Genomic DNA, 15,182 nt, shown 5'->3' with positions numbered 1-15,182 from the left:
GCTGTGCAATTAATTGAAATTCAGTGTCGATTTCAATTTTGGCTTCTAACGATTATGAAAAAACATGAATGAAAATGAAATGATTATTGCATCATATACCGCCCACTTTCTGGTTGTACACATTAGTTGCTCTGCAAAGCTCAGTTTCAAGTAATAATGACTAAAAGCATGTACTGTAATGTAACATTTGCAGCATGGGATGCATTGATGTACATTCAAATCATTCATGTTTTTCAAAGCACAAAAGAGATCGCACGCTGTTGTGTGTGTGTGTGTGTGCTCAGCCTCAGAGACGAGCAGAGCGCACATCTTAAGCCATCCTAATGTGAGCGCTTAAATGGTCAAATACATGCACATTTTTGTCAAAACGTGGTGTTTAGTGATTATTTATATTAATCCTCATTTATAAAATAAACAGACGAGTTGAGAATCAAAAGACACGTGAAAGTTAAACCATAAATCAGAACCGCACTGCTCTTAAAGTGACCGTGTGCAATATTCCTGCTGTCGACTGTTTTTACTTTTGAACAAAATGACAAAAATCATCCACTGCTCTTGACTGAAGGACTTTTGTAGCTATAACTTTACATAGCTAAAGTTTTTTCTTACAGTGAAGATGCTTAAACCACAGTTTGTTTTATATTTTTATCCTATTGTACTTATTTCCCGTTCCTTATTTACAGGGAGGAAAATAACTGTTTCTATACAGTTGAAGTCAGAATTATTAGCCTTCCTGAATTATTAGCGGCCCTTTATATCTTTTCCCCAATATCTGTTTTTCTACTTTTTTAAACATAATAGTTTTAATAACTCATATCTAATAACTAATTGCTATGAAGACAGCACATAATATTTGACCAGATATTTTTCAATATACAAGCATTCAGCTTAAAAGTGCACTTTAAAGGCTTAATTAGGTTAACTAGACAGATTGGGGTAATTAGGCAAGTCATTCTAAAAACAGTGGTTTCTTCTGCAGACAATCAAAAATATAAATTGCTTAAGGGGGTTAATGATATTGATCTTAAAATAGTTGAAAAACTATTTAAACCTGTTTTTATCCTAGCCAAAATAAAACAAATAGACTTCCTTCGGAATAAAAAATATTATAGGAAATACTGCAGAAAATTCCTTGCTCTGTTAAACATCATTTGGGAAATATTTATCAAAAAAATATTCACAGAAGGGCAAATAATTTTGACTTCAACTGTATATCGTTTTGAATAATTGTGATTACAATTAGTTGATGCTATTTTTGCCATTAGCACTGTATGCAGTACAGTTTTTCTTGCCATGTGCTTTATATTGTTTTTGAGCTACTACTTTGGTTACAAGGCGTCATTGCAAAAGTAAGCCATTATTTCTGTCAGAAAAGACAGAACAAAAACAACAAACTACTACTAAGACAAAAAAAAAACATGTAATAAAATTTGAAAAAAAAAAAAAATTATGTAAATATATATAAACAAGGTTCTAATGATCGATTCTGTGTGAGGAAAATATTACAATATCAATTTTTGGGTCTTATTGGAGTTAAAAAATCTCTAACCTGTCAATTTCATTTTATGTTGGAGCACCAAGACCAATCTTGTAGATGTAGACAAAATTCCTAACAAAAATTTCTAGACAAAATTCTGTGACACTGACAGAAGAAAGAAAAACCCAATATACTTGCAACATCAAAGAACAAACTAGTGTGACGTAACTAAATCAGACCAAAACAAACATATCCACAGGGCTGAGATCCTTTTTGATACAAAAAAAAAGTGCATCACATTAATATATTCATGAGATGTTTGCTAACATCACACCACTGCTCACTTCTTCATATACACATACATCATTTTACCCCTAAGGAACTTCACTATTAGCATACGAGTACCTTCATACTTATGAGATTGAGAAAATGATGACAAAATATTCATTTTTGTGTGTGAACTATCCCTTTAAATGTGCATTTGGGTTCAGTTCTCTACACAGAGCTGGTGTCAGCTTTTTAAAAGTTAAGGAATTATTGTTGTTGTTGAGCAGGCTTTAAAGAGACCGGCAGGTTGAAGATTCGTTGAGAGGGAGAGATCATGCCACAGGTGTAGTTTGTTATTCCTATGTTAAAAAGAGTGCATGAGAGAAAGGCAGAGTAAGAGTGGAAGTGTGACAGGTGAGAGATGGTTTATACAGCCATTCACGGCTTCCAGAGGCAGGCAAAGCCAACAGCCACGATCCCTGACCGTTCAAAGGTGCTACAAACACGCTCAAACACATGCCTGTAAACTATCTACAGCATACAAGAGGGTTTTTTATTATTATTTTATGAAGGACCACACTTTCTCATAAGTTAAGCTAGATTATAGCTTAAAAGCATAATGCACATGCACCACTTAGGGTTTATTCACACCGAATGAGTCTTTGCTTCTAAAACATGCTTGACCCGGCACTCAGGAAAGGGTTTTTTAAAAAACGCAGCGCGAGGTCCAGGTAACACGATATTAAAAACATGATGTAATATCAACAATAACGAACCCATTAGAAACAGTAGAACAATTTGTTATGATAAGCACATTAAGATGCATCGTATAACTCAGGATATACTGGACAAAGCCATAATGAGCGCTGTGATCATCCGCCATGATATAACAGTAAATAAAACAGCTGTTGTGACAACTTTCTACAATTAACAGAAGCTCGCAATGGTTGATCCGCCTCCATGATCTTCTGATTGGTTCACTGCTTTTGGACCTGACAGTGATGAGCTGTGCTGCTTGTGAAATTTAACGATTCAATTTGAATTTGACACGGCGTCTAAAAAAAAAAAACGCAGCGCTCACATAAAAACCAATGAAAAAATGCATTGAAAAACAACAGAAAAGTAGTGCGCTGGAGAGGAAAAACGCATTCTGTGTGAACAGCCCCTTAGTTGAACAAATTTCAATAGTGAAAATGTGGTCACTCCTTTATTTTAAACCTAATTATCAGTCCAAAACTGAATTAGCTGAGGAACTTTGACAAGCTATGAGAGTGAATTTGATTAAAGAATTTTTTTTTTAATTCAGACGAATGATTATCAACAGAATGGTAGTTTAGTGTCACATTCATCAGCTAATTCCAGCATCTACGGGTCTGAGGCGAACTACGGCAGCGTCTGGCAAACGGATGGTCAGTAATCTAGAAGAAACTCCAGGAAAGTCTAGTTACGGTGTGTTTTTAAAAGCAGCAGAGTGACATGGGAGGGAAGAACTCATGCAGACTCTTCAAAAAGTTTCAGTCGTCCAAACTACAGGGGTTAAAGATGGAGTAAGAGTGAACCTTCACCTTTTCCTTAATTGCATCAACCTGAAAGGGAATTTAAGAGTGGCAGCTTAAGAAAAAAAGCAAACTTAACAGTCCAGCATTGCAAAAAGCAGGTAGAGAACAATTGCAGCAATCACCAGAAGTGTTAAAAGAAATAACCAGAGGGAAATCATAGAGGATACTAATCAAAATGTCCACCTCATTACTTTATTTGCATTTCACTGGCTGCTCAAATCAGTTAATCGTACCTAGGAACAACCATCAAGCTAAATAAAAAAAAAAAGTGATGAATAAATGTCTGTTCTGAACATGTTCATGAATGACAGGAGAAATAAAACTTACTTAAAATGAAGCTGCATGTAGAAAATATATTAAAATTATAAACAAAATTCTGTTCCAAATCCCAGCAAATCAGCCTACCTAGACAACATTTGATCCTATTATTAATGCACAAAATAAAATAATAATAATAATAATGTGGGGTCACTGAATAAATTAATACTTTTATGCAGTAAGACAAAAACTAATTTAATCAGAAATTTTAACAAACGAAAAATAATTTAATTGAGCATTGTTCAGCAGTAAAACGAAAAAAGGTTTCATTTAAAATCCAGTCTTTTTGTTTGTTTGCTTATCTGTAAAGGCTAAATATTCACTTGTGGCTATAAAAATGTAGAACTTTGGCTTTTAATCTTTTACTGTTTTAGCATTTGTTAAAATTGTTTTAACATTAACATTATATTCAATTATAATTAACAGTTATAGCTCACAAATTGTAAATAATATTTTTTTTTCTGAAAGCCTTCATGTAAACACTTTTAAACGGGGTTAAACATTAATTTCTCAACATTATTATTATTATAAATTATGATTATCAATTATTACTAGGGCCAGACAGAATCTGTGGACATTTTTTCACTATTTCTGTGCAGAACTGTAACAAGTCTGCAGATTTATGCAAAATGATTTTGGCAGTATCATAATTAAAGACTGTAAAATAAAAAATAATACCTGTTTAACTTTTATTTAATGTTTACATTGCAAATCCAATTATATCCACTTAGTTTGGTAAACAAAGCAAGTCTCTCATATATCTACTAAAAGACAGAAAATATTACTTAAACTGTATCGTTATTAAATCAAATAAACATTTCCATATTAGTCAATAATATTACTGAAATTAAAATAAAAACTAAATAAATATAAATTTATGGTCATTTACTTAATTTAATAAATAGACTCGACGATGGGCTAAAAATCGGAGGATTTGTGCACGTGCAGTTTTCGTGGAGACCTAATCATAAGTCACAAAATGAAAATTATAAACATCTTTAACTGAAGAGATTTATGTAAACAGCATTAAATGTTACTATTTCGACACTAATATTACACTCATTTATCATTAACAATTACAGGTCATAAAAAAAAAAAGTTTTTATTGAAAGAGTTTTTGAGTTAAACCTGTCGCCGAAAAAGCGGCTGGCTAGTTTTGGAACAGATGTGAGGAATGCGTTTATCTGGAATCGTCCATCCTCCCAGACTGTGTCTACCGTAAGAGCTGTGGAGGTGCTCGACAGATGCTTACCTTAGAGAGGTACTCCCTCATGACCTGAATGAAGTAGGGCATGGAAAAGTCCATGAGGTTGTGCCTCCACGCCGTCTCCAGCACCACGTCAGGCCTCAGCAAGTCGTAGCAGGTGAACAGGCAGGCGGCAAAACACTCTTTCTTGTCATCTTCCAAGAACCACTGCAGCAGCTCCTCTGCCAGCTCTGTGTCCTTCGACTCTGAAGCGTACTGCATAGCATCCTGTGGACAAAACAGAAACAGACATTTAAATAATAGTTATGAGATAAGTGTCCTGCTAAAACATGACTGTAGCTCAATTAGATGATCTCTGTGTTTTTCCCGCAAGTGATTGTTTGGTCTTTTAAGAGTGTAGAGGAAAAAAACTGCGCAAAAGAAATAAACAACATATTGATTTAAATAGATGCAAATTCTTTTAATCTACACTTTACATATTTAACTCTAATTTATATAAATCTAAAATGTATTTCCTTTACCTCATCATATATTTAATATTAACTTTTTAAACGTTTGATTGTTTTCTAGTTATATTTATTTATTTGTACTTGTATTAAGTTTTATGTCTTCTAATATAATAAATAATGAGTAAATATATGTGATCATCAAATGAGATTTAAATACATTAAAGTATATAAACAATTAAACAATTTTACATTAAAAAATGTATTAAAAACGTAATTAACACTTGTGTGCTGTTGTGAATGTTTTCATTCACTCGGGAGATTTTGAGGCTTATATTGGCAAATTGAATGATTTTTTCAGTCACAAAAATTTTAGGAAAATGCTTCGGAATTTTTCAAAAACTTAAGAAAACACTCAAATTGACTACCCTGTCGTTATGTTAGAGGCTGTTTCGCCCTATTGACTTCCATTATAAAGAACATTGTACATAGTAAGTGTATTTGTGCACACTATAATCTGCTGTTTTACCCCATAGAACTCCATATAAAAGCCAGAAACGCATTTGCGCAGGTCTATCTAAAGCAGGGATCTCAAATTCACAATGGTGGGGGGCCATTTCAGTGACTGACAATTCATAGGAGGGCCGTTTTAACATTAAAGCACAAAAAAAAGTGAGTCAATTGGTGCATCTAAGGACAACAGACATTATGTTTATTATTGTTTATTACCTGTTTATTACCTGTCACAAAGTTTATTACCTGTTTATTTGTGACAGGTAATTGTTTATTACCTGTCACAAATTAACAAATTAGGATGTTTTTTGCTTCACACAACTGTTGAAATATATCGGTGGCTGATTGAATTAGCATTTTGACATTACAATAGTCATAATAATGATAATAATAATAATTATTATTCTGTCTCAACCAGTTGTTGCTTTACCAAAAGTTTAACAGATAGCGTTAGAATAGCAGAAAGCAGTTTGGGTAACTTAAGTGACTTTACTGGCAATTGCTCTTCTTAGCACCTTTCCTTTTTTTTTTTTAAACTACGACAAAAAGGGGAAAAGTAAGTATATATTTGCATTTACATTAACTTGTTCAATTCAACCAGCATTAAAATGTACATATTTGTCATAGGAATCTCAATACGCATATAAAGAAAATCTATTTAATGAGACCAATTGAGGCGACGCAGTGGCGCAGTAGGTAGTACTGTCGCCTAACAGCAAGAAGATCGCTGGTTCAAGCCTAGGCTGGGTCAGTTGGCGTTTCTGAGTGGAGTTTGCATGTTCTCCCTGCGTCCACGTGGGCTTCCTCCGGGTGCTCTGGTTCCCCCACAGTCCAAAGACATGTGGTACAGGTGAATCGGGTAGGCTAAATTGTCTGAAGTGTATGTGTGAGAATGAGCTGAATATGTGGTGGATAAGGTGGCGGTTCACTCTGCTGTGGCGACCCCGAATTAATAATGGGACAAAGCCGCAAAGAAAATGAATGAAAGAGATTTGAATCGAATATTAGCTAAATTAGCATATTTGTTACACAACCAGCATAACATGTAAGCCATGAAAAAGTGATAAACAAAATACAGGTGGTATAATACTGATAATAATCAAATGACCCCTGAACATTTACAAAAATAAAGCTTTAGGAAAAATAGAGCACATATGCACATTTATTTCAATTCTTTATTATTTAAATTGTTTAAATCAATCACTGAAATAATCTGCGCGTGCGTTACTTTTAACTGCACGCTGAGAGAACCTGAAAGTTAAACCGAAATTCAGCAAAAATAGTGAATTACTTTAAACATCCAATGGATGGAAGGAGGAGAAGGCTGGGCCCGCGGGCCAGGAGTTTGAGACCCCTGATCTACAGGGTTAATGGTGCCAACTGATGATCAACAGTTAAAATTACACATTTTACCTCGTCCCAACACGGAAAACCACCAACAATCAAGATTGCATGACTATATGCTGTCATGGCTTTGCAATCAAAAAACATTATAATGGAAGTCAATATGGCAAAATCAGCCACAAACAAATTGAAAGGGAAGTCAATTTGAACAGTACACAAGGGTTAAAAACTATTAATATAAAGGAATAATAATGAAAATGGGTGCAACTATAATAATAAGCTTAAAAAAAATAGTAAATCACAAAATAATCAAGCAGCAGAGTAGTATAATAAATAAAACACATTTAAGTAAATGTAAAATATTTTAAGTCTAATTTAATTAAATCTCAGACTATTTATGCCAATTTATTTATACTAATCTGCATTATTTAAAGTATCTTTGTACTTAATCAGATTTTTAAAACTTATTTTAGCAATTAAATCTGTTAAAATACATCATAATTTTAACTCTTTTTTTTTTTTTTTTAATAAAACGTACATATTCATAATATTAATAATAATATATTTTGGATCTTAAATCAAAAACAATACATATGACAATACAAGACCTTGTAAAGTTTGTCTTTCTTGCAGAGCTCCACACTCTGCTTCCAGCGGTTGTTGCCTTTGAACAGGTATGCAGCGATTCGCCTGAACTCGATGAGCTCGTGCTTCTCCAGGCTCTGAGCCAGAGATATGTTGTCGAAGTTGTCGTAGGCATCGATGGATGTGCGCAGAGCCTGTGAAATACCAAAGGCAAAAGTTTGCAAAGCTACAAACTAGCAGACTGACTATAAAATGGCAGACTGCGATTCAAACGGCAAATTCACTGTATACCTGAAAATCCTCCTCTGTGATGAAGAGATTATTTAGTGCCTCATTTACAGACTTGTTGTTGTGGTTCTGTACTGATCTCAGGTATGGTTTCACCAATGGCAATTGCTTGACCTAATAAATAAAAATGGACAACTTTGGTAAAGACATATTTCTATAAATATACACAATTCACCACATTATATCAGATGCTATTTGTTATAGTATTTGATAGTATTGACATTATTCTACAATGTGGAAGTGCCCTCATTTTTGTGAATGTTTGAGAACTTTCAATTCAGTTGCCTATGGGGGAAATGGCTAGGTATAATAATAAATGACAGAAAACTACTATCAAATTTGTTCATGACTATACTTAACAGGTAGAATAATATAATAAGAAAAGGTCAGTTTGCAACCAAGAGTCATAAACTGTTTTTAAAGTCTAAAAATCAATGGAATTGAGTCAAGCCAAAAAGACTCCAAATTCTAATGAATCATTTTGATGGTATATTAACTCAACATTGAATTACTGTAATTTACACTCTTAAATATAATTTACTCATCTTAAATATCCTCCTTCTTAAATGTATATATTTATTTTAATATACATTGGTCAATCATGAGGGGGAAATTATGACTGTTTAAGAAAAGGTTGCAGATAAAAAAAACTAAGAAGAGATGATGCCAAATATTTAAGGACGTAAAGAACAACACACACTTAATACACTTCATTAAACCTAAATCCTATATAACTACAGGTTAACAATGGTTATATATAATAACTTTAACTGTTAAAAGCTATTAGTTACTAGTTAATTAGTTAAAGTTATAAGTAAGTAATAAAGTTATGGTAACTAATAACCATAACTTTTTTGATATTGATTGTTATCCAATAATGTGCATATCCAACCTTCGGTAAAGCTGCTTTGAAATAATAGTTATAGTAAAAAGCTTTATACAAATAAAAAAATAAGATCATGCTACAGGGGCAAATGCAGACTTCAGAGTTTAAGCAAAAAATTATACATTTTATTTCAATAGTTCATTGTCATTGCCTATTTAGTAAGATACATTATTATGAAAACAACACGATTACATTTTTTAAGCACTTCAACCAAAATCTAAGCACTTTACAAACTCAAAGCAATTTCAAGAATTTCCAGCTCCCATACAAACTTTTTAAAAAAGCAAAATAGTTGTATCTTTGCAGAATAAAAACAACCAAAACTTAACGGTAAGCAAAAGTTGGGTGGGAAGTACCTTGCTGAAGAAGTTGACAGCACGAGTGTGGTCAAGACGAGGAGACAATACGATCAGCAGGTCATTCAGTAACAGCGGTTTGAACTCCAGGTAGAACTGGACGGCTCTGTAATACAGCTCAACATTAGCCACCTGCAACACAAATCAACATAAAGGTTAATTCCTTTTCAGCTTTGTATGATAAAAACAATAATTTTCCAATGATCTAATCAAAAGTGGACAGTCAAGGCGCATAATCATTACCATCAGTATAAAAAGTATTACAGATTGAATACAATGTTTTTGATTTGTGATTATAAAAAAAACTGTTATAAAATAAAAAAAATTAAAAACACATTAACAGTTTAAATGCAATTCTAAGGCCACATTTGTGAGCCTGGAGTAGAAAACCAGTCATAAGGGTAATTTTTTTTTTAATTGAGATTTACAATAATCTGAGAGCTGAATACATAAGCTTGCTTTGTAAGCTTGTTGTTAGTATAAGACAATAACTGGCAGAGATGCAACTATTTCTGGAACTAAATCTGGAAAATCATAATATTGAGAAAATCCCCTTTAAAGCTGTCAAATTTAAGTGCTTAGCAATACGTATTAGGGATGTCCAGATCCAATCACATAATCATAGGGCTGGACAATAATTCAATATCAATATATATCGCATTAGATTTTTTTTTAATAATGGTGAAAGCAGTTTTAAACCCATTTCCAGTATTTTGAAACAAAATGAAGCAAAAGCAATGAAGCAAACACAAATCCTATTTGGAGCTGTGTAGGATTTAAATCAAACTTCGCTTATCAACACATACATAAAACACGTAGCGTGCATATACATCAATACTATTGAAAGTTCAAAACATGTATGAAACATATAAAACTTGATGTATGCATACACCCACATACACACGCACGTAAATATAAACTCGATCCTTGCATATAATAAATCCTCGCATAATACCCAAATTAACACCCACATTATACACAAACTCGGCATATAGCACTCGCGCAAATGTACAAAATAAAATTCACAGACATATTTATCAGGAATCAGGTTATTGTAAAGCATATGAAATAGAAAGAATGTGATTAATAGAGGTATTAAATCTGTTAAATTATGAAAATGTGTTTTATATAAAATATTTAATAATAAACCTTTTAATTTCATTAGGTAATAATACACAAATAGAAATAGACAGATAGAACCCTGGCTTTTAAATATTAATATAGGAATTATATCGTATAGACCGAAATTAAGAAATATATCGTGATATAAATTTTTGCCATATCGTCCAGCCCTACATGATCGGAGGTTAGACCAGATTACACAGTTTAAGACTCGATCGGAATCGGACGTTACCTCCCGATCATCCCGATTATTTTTTACACATCTATAGTTATGCATTTATAGTTGCTAAAAGCACATTACTGGCTTTGCAAACACTTTGGCACTTTTATTTATTCTTATTTTTTGTTAACATGCCTGCTGGGTATTTTAAGTTGAGGTGATATTTGTTTTTATATGACAATTTTTTTTATATTTACTGTTGCAATTAAGTCCAAAATGAAAAATGTATGTTATTTATTACTTCATTGTTCAAGCTACATCACAGAAGTGCTCTGTTTGTTACAGAGATTTGAAATGTTTCAAAATCAGTTTTTTTTGGTCTTCTTTATTCTCTTTTATGTATTATAGAAGTATCGGATCGAGTTTTGGTATCAGTAGATACTCAAAATCGAATGACTCGGACTCGAGGGCAAAAAAACCTGAACGGGACATGCCTAATATGCATTTCTAATAAAAAAAAAAGGATGGAAGGAAATTTGCTAAATGTATTCATGAAACATAATCTTTACTTAATACTCTGCTTATTGCCATAAAAGAAAATACAGATTTGTCAATAGCAAGGACAACCCATTTCTAGTAATATTTCATCAAAATAAGTAATCAATTTTTATTTCATGTTGACTTTTAGGTGAAATTTATTTATTTAGTTTATTTATTACCACATCAGTAACTTATGGCAAGAGCGATATACATAAAAACATTACATGATAAGAACAACTTAATATTTCAATAAGAGATGCAAATAAAAACCTTAGTTATGATGTCTTTAAACTGGCTCTCTTTCCAGGCATCTGCAGGATGGTTCATCATGGTGATGATGGCGTTGTCGTACTCCTCATATTTATCATACAGGAAGACTAGCTCCCCCCACAGATGAGCCTGTTCTGCTGCCCTTAAAACCTGAACACATACAGTACAAGAACTGTCTCATTCATTTCTTCCATCAATTAATAAGCACAGAGACACCAAAGTGCCTAAATAGACAGATACAAAGCATTTGCTATTTTAAATTATGTTTGTTTTGCCTGAATAAAAAAAACTGAATTTACGTTAGTCAATATATATATTCAGACAGATGGTTGAGAATGGTTTCAGCTCTCAGACCTTGGGTATGTTGACTCTGGACCAGAAGAGCTCCAGGTGCTCCCTCATCTTCTGTGGCTTAAATTTGGAGTAGAGGATGGCCAGTTCTGTGAACATGCCCATATGAGCGCGCTCCAAGCCCAGAGCCGCCTCCAGCATGGTGATCAGCTCCTCGAAATAGCCACGGTCCTAAAGGAGAAACCACACAGCTCAATCAGCACTACTGAATAAAGTCTTAGGGAGAGCAATATTTGTCATGCGTCATACTCTCTGTTTTAATTATGTGTGAGCTTATGTTAAAGGGAAATTTCATCCAAATATGTAAATTCCCTCACCATTTACAGACACTCAAGACAATCTAAATTTATAAATTTCTTTCTTCTGTTGAACACAAAACAAAAGACATTGACATCCAAAATAGGAACAAAGCATCCTATGGAACCTTTTATTCTAACATTCTCCAAAATATCTTCGTTTGTTTTCAACAAAGGACAGAAACTGAAACAGGTTTGTAACAAGTTAAGAATAAGGATGACAATTTTCATTTTTGGTGAACTATCTAATTTAATAAATGTGCTATTTACGTAAAAAAAACATGTATGGGTTTTTGCTTTTTAGATTTTGAAGATACTGTTTAGCTAACTAATATAATATGTATATAATATAAGAATTACAACACATGACTGATCATAGTGACATTGATATTATGCCATTATAAAAAAAACACTCCACTTTTTTTCTAAATAGTCTTATTTTAAATCTCTCCTAAAGTAAAACAGTTGAGTTTAATATTTTTTTATCCATTCTGCCAATTTCAGACTCTGGCAAGAGCACTTTTAGCTTAGCTTAGCATAAATCACTCAATCGGATTAGACCATTAGCATCATTTTTCTATTTAAAACTTGGTTCTTCTATTGTTACATCATGTACAAAGACTAAAAAAAAAAGTTGCTATTTTGTAGGTTAATAAGGCTAAAAAATATACTCTAATTATAGCATATTAATCAAAGAACTTTGCTGTCTTTAGTTCAATAATAAGTAAGATTTTAAACAGAATAATGTTTGTTTTTTCAGTTTTCTTGCTTTGCAGTCCTATAGTATTTATAGCTCCTATGTTTGTAAATTACATCCAGAACTATTACAGTAAATAGTATAACTATGAATGCCTATAATCATTCCTTGATACTTTCAAATCATCCACAATCATGAGAATCCTGTTAATATCTCTGCCTACGCAAATAATTGTTTAGCTCACCTGGTAATAGTTGATGAGCTCCTCAAGTTCATCAGCATGAACAACAATATGCAATCCACACATCTGAGCCAGGCGAAACTCCTTCCCATCAACACAGGCAAAGCAAACCTACAAGGAGAGAACATTTCTATTATTAATATTCAACCTCAAGTCAAGCATGCAGAATATTAGGAGAGCAATGCAAGGACAAATGTAAGTATCATCTCATGTATTGTCAGTAAAATCAATGTGTAATCAGACCTCTTTCCAGGTCCGTGTGCTGTTGGCTTTACGGGCCCCATCGACAGCTGCCTGATATTCCCCAAGATGCACTAGAGTGGAGGCCAGACGACCAAAGTTGGATACATTGTTATAAAGTAGTTTAGCTGCCTCATACATCTTCTCATCATAGCATCGGTCACCAACCTACACAGAAGAAGCAAAACAGATGTAGATGAAGCTTTATTTGTAATATTTAATAAGTTCAAAGTCTCCTTTAGTGTAATATTTACTTAATTTCCAAGAATTTTTTTTGTTTAGTTTTTTTAAAAACTTTAAATAAATATTTACACGTATTTACATACAGCACATACATATTTAAAAGCATTAAAAAATAACATAAATCAAAGCATGCATAAATATAACCTTAAATATGCATCATTAAAAGGCTAAGCAGGCAACAATTAAAGCATCAAAAAAAAAAAAAAAAACGTTAATAAAGTCAAATAAAATATAAAAATATATATATTTTAATTTCATTTAAATGATTATATATTCAATGAAATAAAAAAAAAAATGATACTTGCTATATTTGGCCTCATTATTTTTTAAAATACATTATCAAAAGTAAGAGACGCATACTTGTTGAATGTGTGCGTTGTTTGGCCCGTTGATAAACTCCTCCAGTTCAGCCAGACGGTTAGTCTTGGCCAGGGCAAAGATCAGCTCAGTCTCCACATATGATTCACGGGCCTTCTTACGAGCCATCTGCAAAAACTTGACCAAATCCTCCCAGTTTCCTGAAAACAAAACGTCATTAAGCTAACAACCAAACCATTTTCTGTATTTATGACCCCCCACACCTTTGGATGCTGTGGATATAGTCGTGAATCAGGGGACTAGTTCTTACCGCTTTGGGCTGCAGCTTGTCCCACTTCCATGTAGGCTGAGGGGTCATCAGCTTTGATGTAAGAGTCAATAGCCTCTTTCACCAGCCCCTTCTGCAGTTGTGCTTTAGCCAACTGACTCCACACAGCTGGCTCATTGCAGCGCTCGGCAAACTCATAAGCCCGGTCCAGATTCCCAATGTGCTCGATGAGAACCTGCGGTCAACACACACAATGATTTGAGCCCATAGAGAAACAACTCAAGCAGTACATGAACATAATTTAATAGAATATTTAGTTGTTATATTATATTAGTTTATTATATAAACTATTATAATAATGCACACAAAGTGGTAGTGTATATTAATTTCTAATAATACAATGAACTGGAGTCAATTATTCGAATTATACCACACCTGATAAAAATTGTATGAGCCTATTTTTTACATATCCATTTTAGGCTTTGAAGTAATTTGAAATAACTGAAATTGTTTAGTTGTGGTCATATGAAAGTGAAATATCTTCCATGAAACTATACGCGCGCAGGCTGATAGGTCACCTAATCTGCTCCTGTGACATTAACTAGATGGTTACCGAGGAGACAGCAACCAATGAGCTTGCTCCTGATCAGTTTAAATGCTCCATGTCATTTTTTGCTGTTAAGCTGTGGTGCGTTTTCGGAGACCCTCCTCCGCCCCAGCTCCACCTGTGTTTAAATCTGCTATAGAGGTTAAATAAACATTATGTTTGCAGCAACAGCATGTTGTATTCTCAGACAGCATGTCTGTATATATACTGGTAGTAGCAGGTCTCTGTACTTGCTCTGCCATAGAAATCAAAGCAGCAGCATTGTAGCAGATCTATACCACTAAAACCAAATACATCAACATTGCCATATACATATTCATTACCATACCAAATCCAGAGTGTTCATTGCAGAATTACAGTACTGTTAAGGCATGCCTAGTACTACTTTAGGGACCGATTATACCACCCTTTTCTGTTCTAAGAATGCAAGGCGCACTGCACTGCCTTTTTTTGTTGACAAGAAGTGTGGTGCATTTTTATGTCGCTAGTAAATGGTGAATCAGCTGTGTATTGAGCACAGGTGGTACTGTTGGAATTGTTAGTATTATAAAATTTAATAAAATTGTGATATTTAAGATTTGTG

General features: G+C 33.4%; 1 protein-coding gene across 2 annotated transcripts in view; it reads right to left on the bottom strand.

Moving 5' to 3' along the window:
- The window catches only part of cltcb (clathrin, heavy chain b (Hc)), a 53,299-nt gene that overhangs the window by 7,691 nt on the left and 30,426 nt on the right, over positions 1–15,182 (bottom strand). The window contains exons 21-31 of one of the 2 annotated variants that reach the window (XM_087282921.1): positions 14,035–14,227; positions 13,767–13,924; positions 13,167–13,331; positions 12,927–13,034; positions 11,693–11,860; positions 11,339–11,488; positions 9,247–9,378; positions 8,008–8,118; positions 7,740–7,910; positions 4,874–5,095; positions 3,310–3,330 (exon numbers count right to left, since the gene is read on the bottom strand). In XM_087282921.1, coding sequence (XP_087139047.1) covers positions 3,310–3,330; positions 4,874–5,095; positions 7,740–7,910; positions 8,008–8,118; positions 9,247–9,378; positions 11,339–11,488; positions 11,693–11,860; positions 12,927–13,034; positions 13,167–13,331; positions 13,767–13,924; positions 14,035–14,227 — 1,599 coding nt within the window. 2 annotated transcript variants of the gene reach the window in all.

Source organism: Danio rerio, chromosome 15 (genome assembly GCF_052040795.2).
Source record: "Danio rerio strain M-AB ecotype USA chromosome 15, GRCz13ab, whole genome shotgun sequence".
Taxonomy (NCBI): domain Eukaryota; kingdom Metazoa; phylum Chordata; class Actinopteri; order Cypriniformes; family Danionidae; genus Danio; species Danio rerio.
This window is presented reverse-complemented; position numbering and strand designations above follow the sequence as displayed.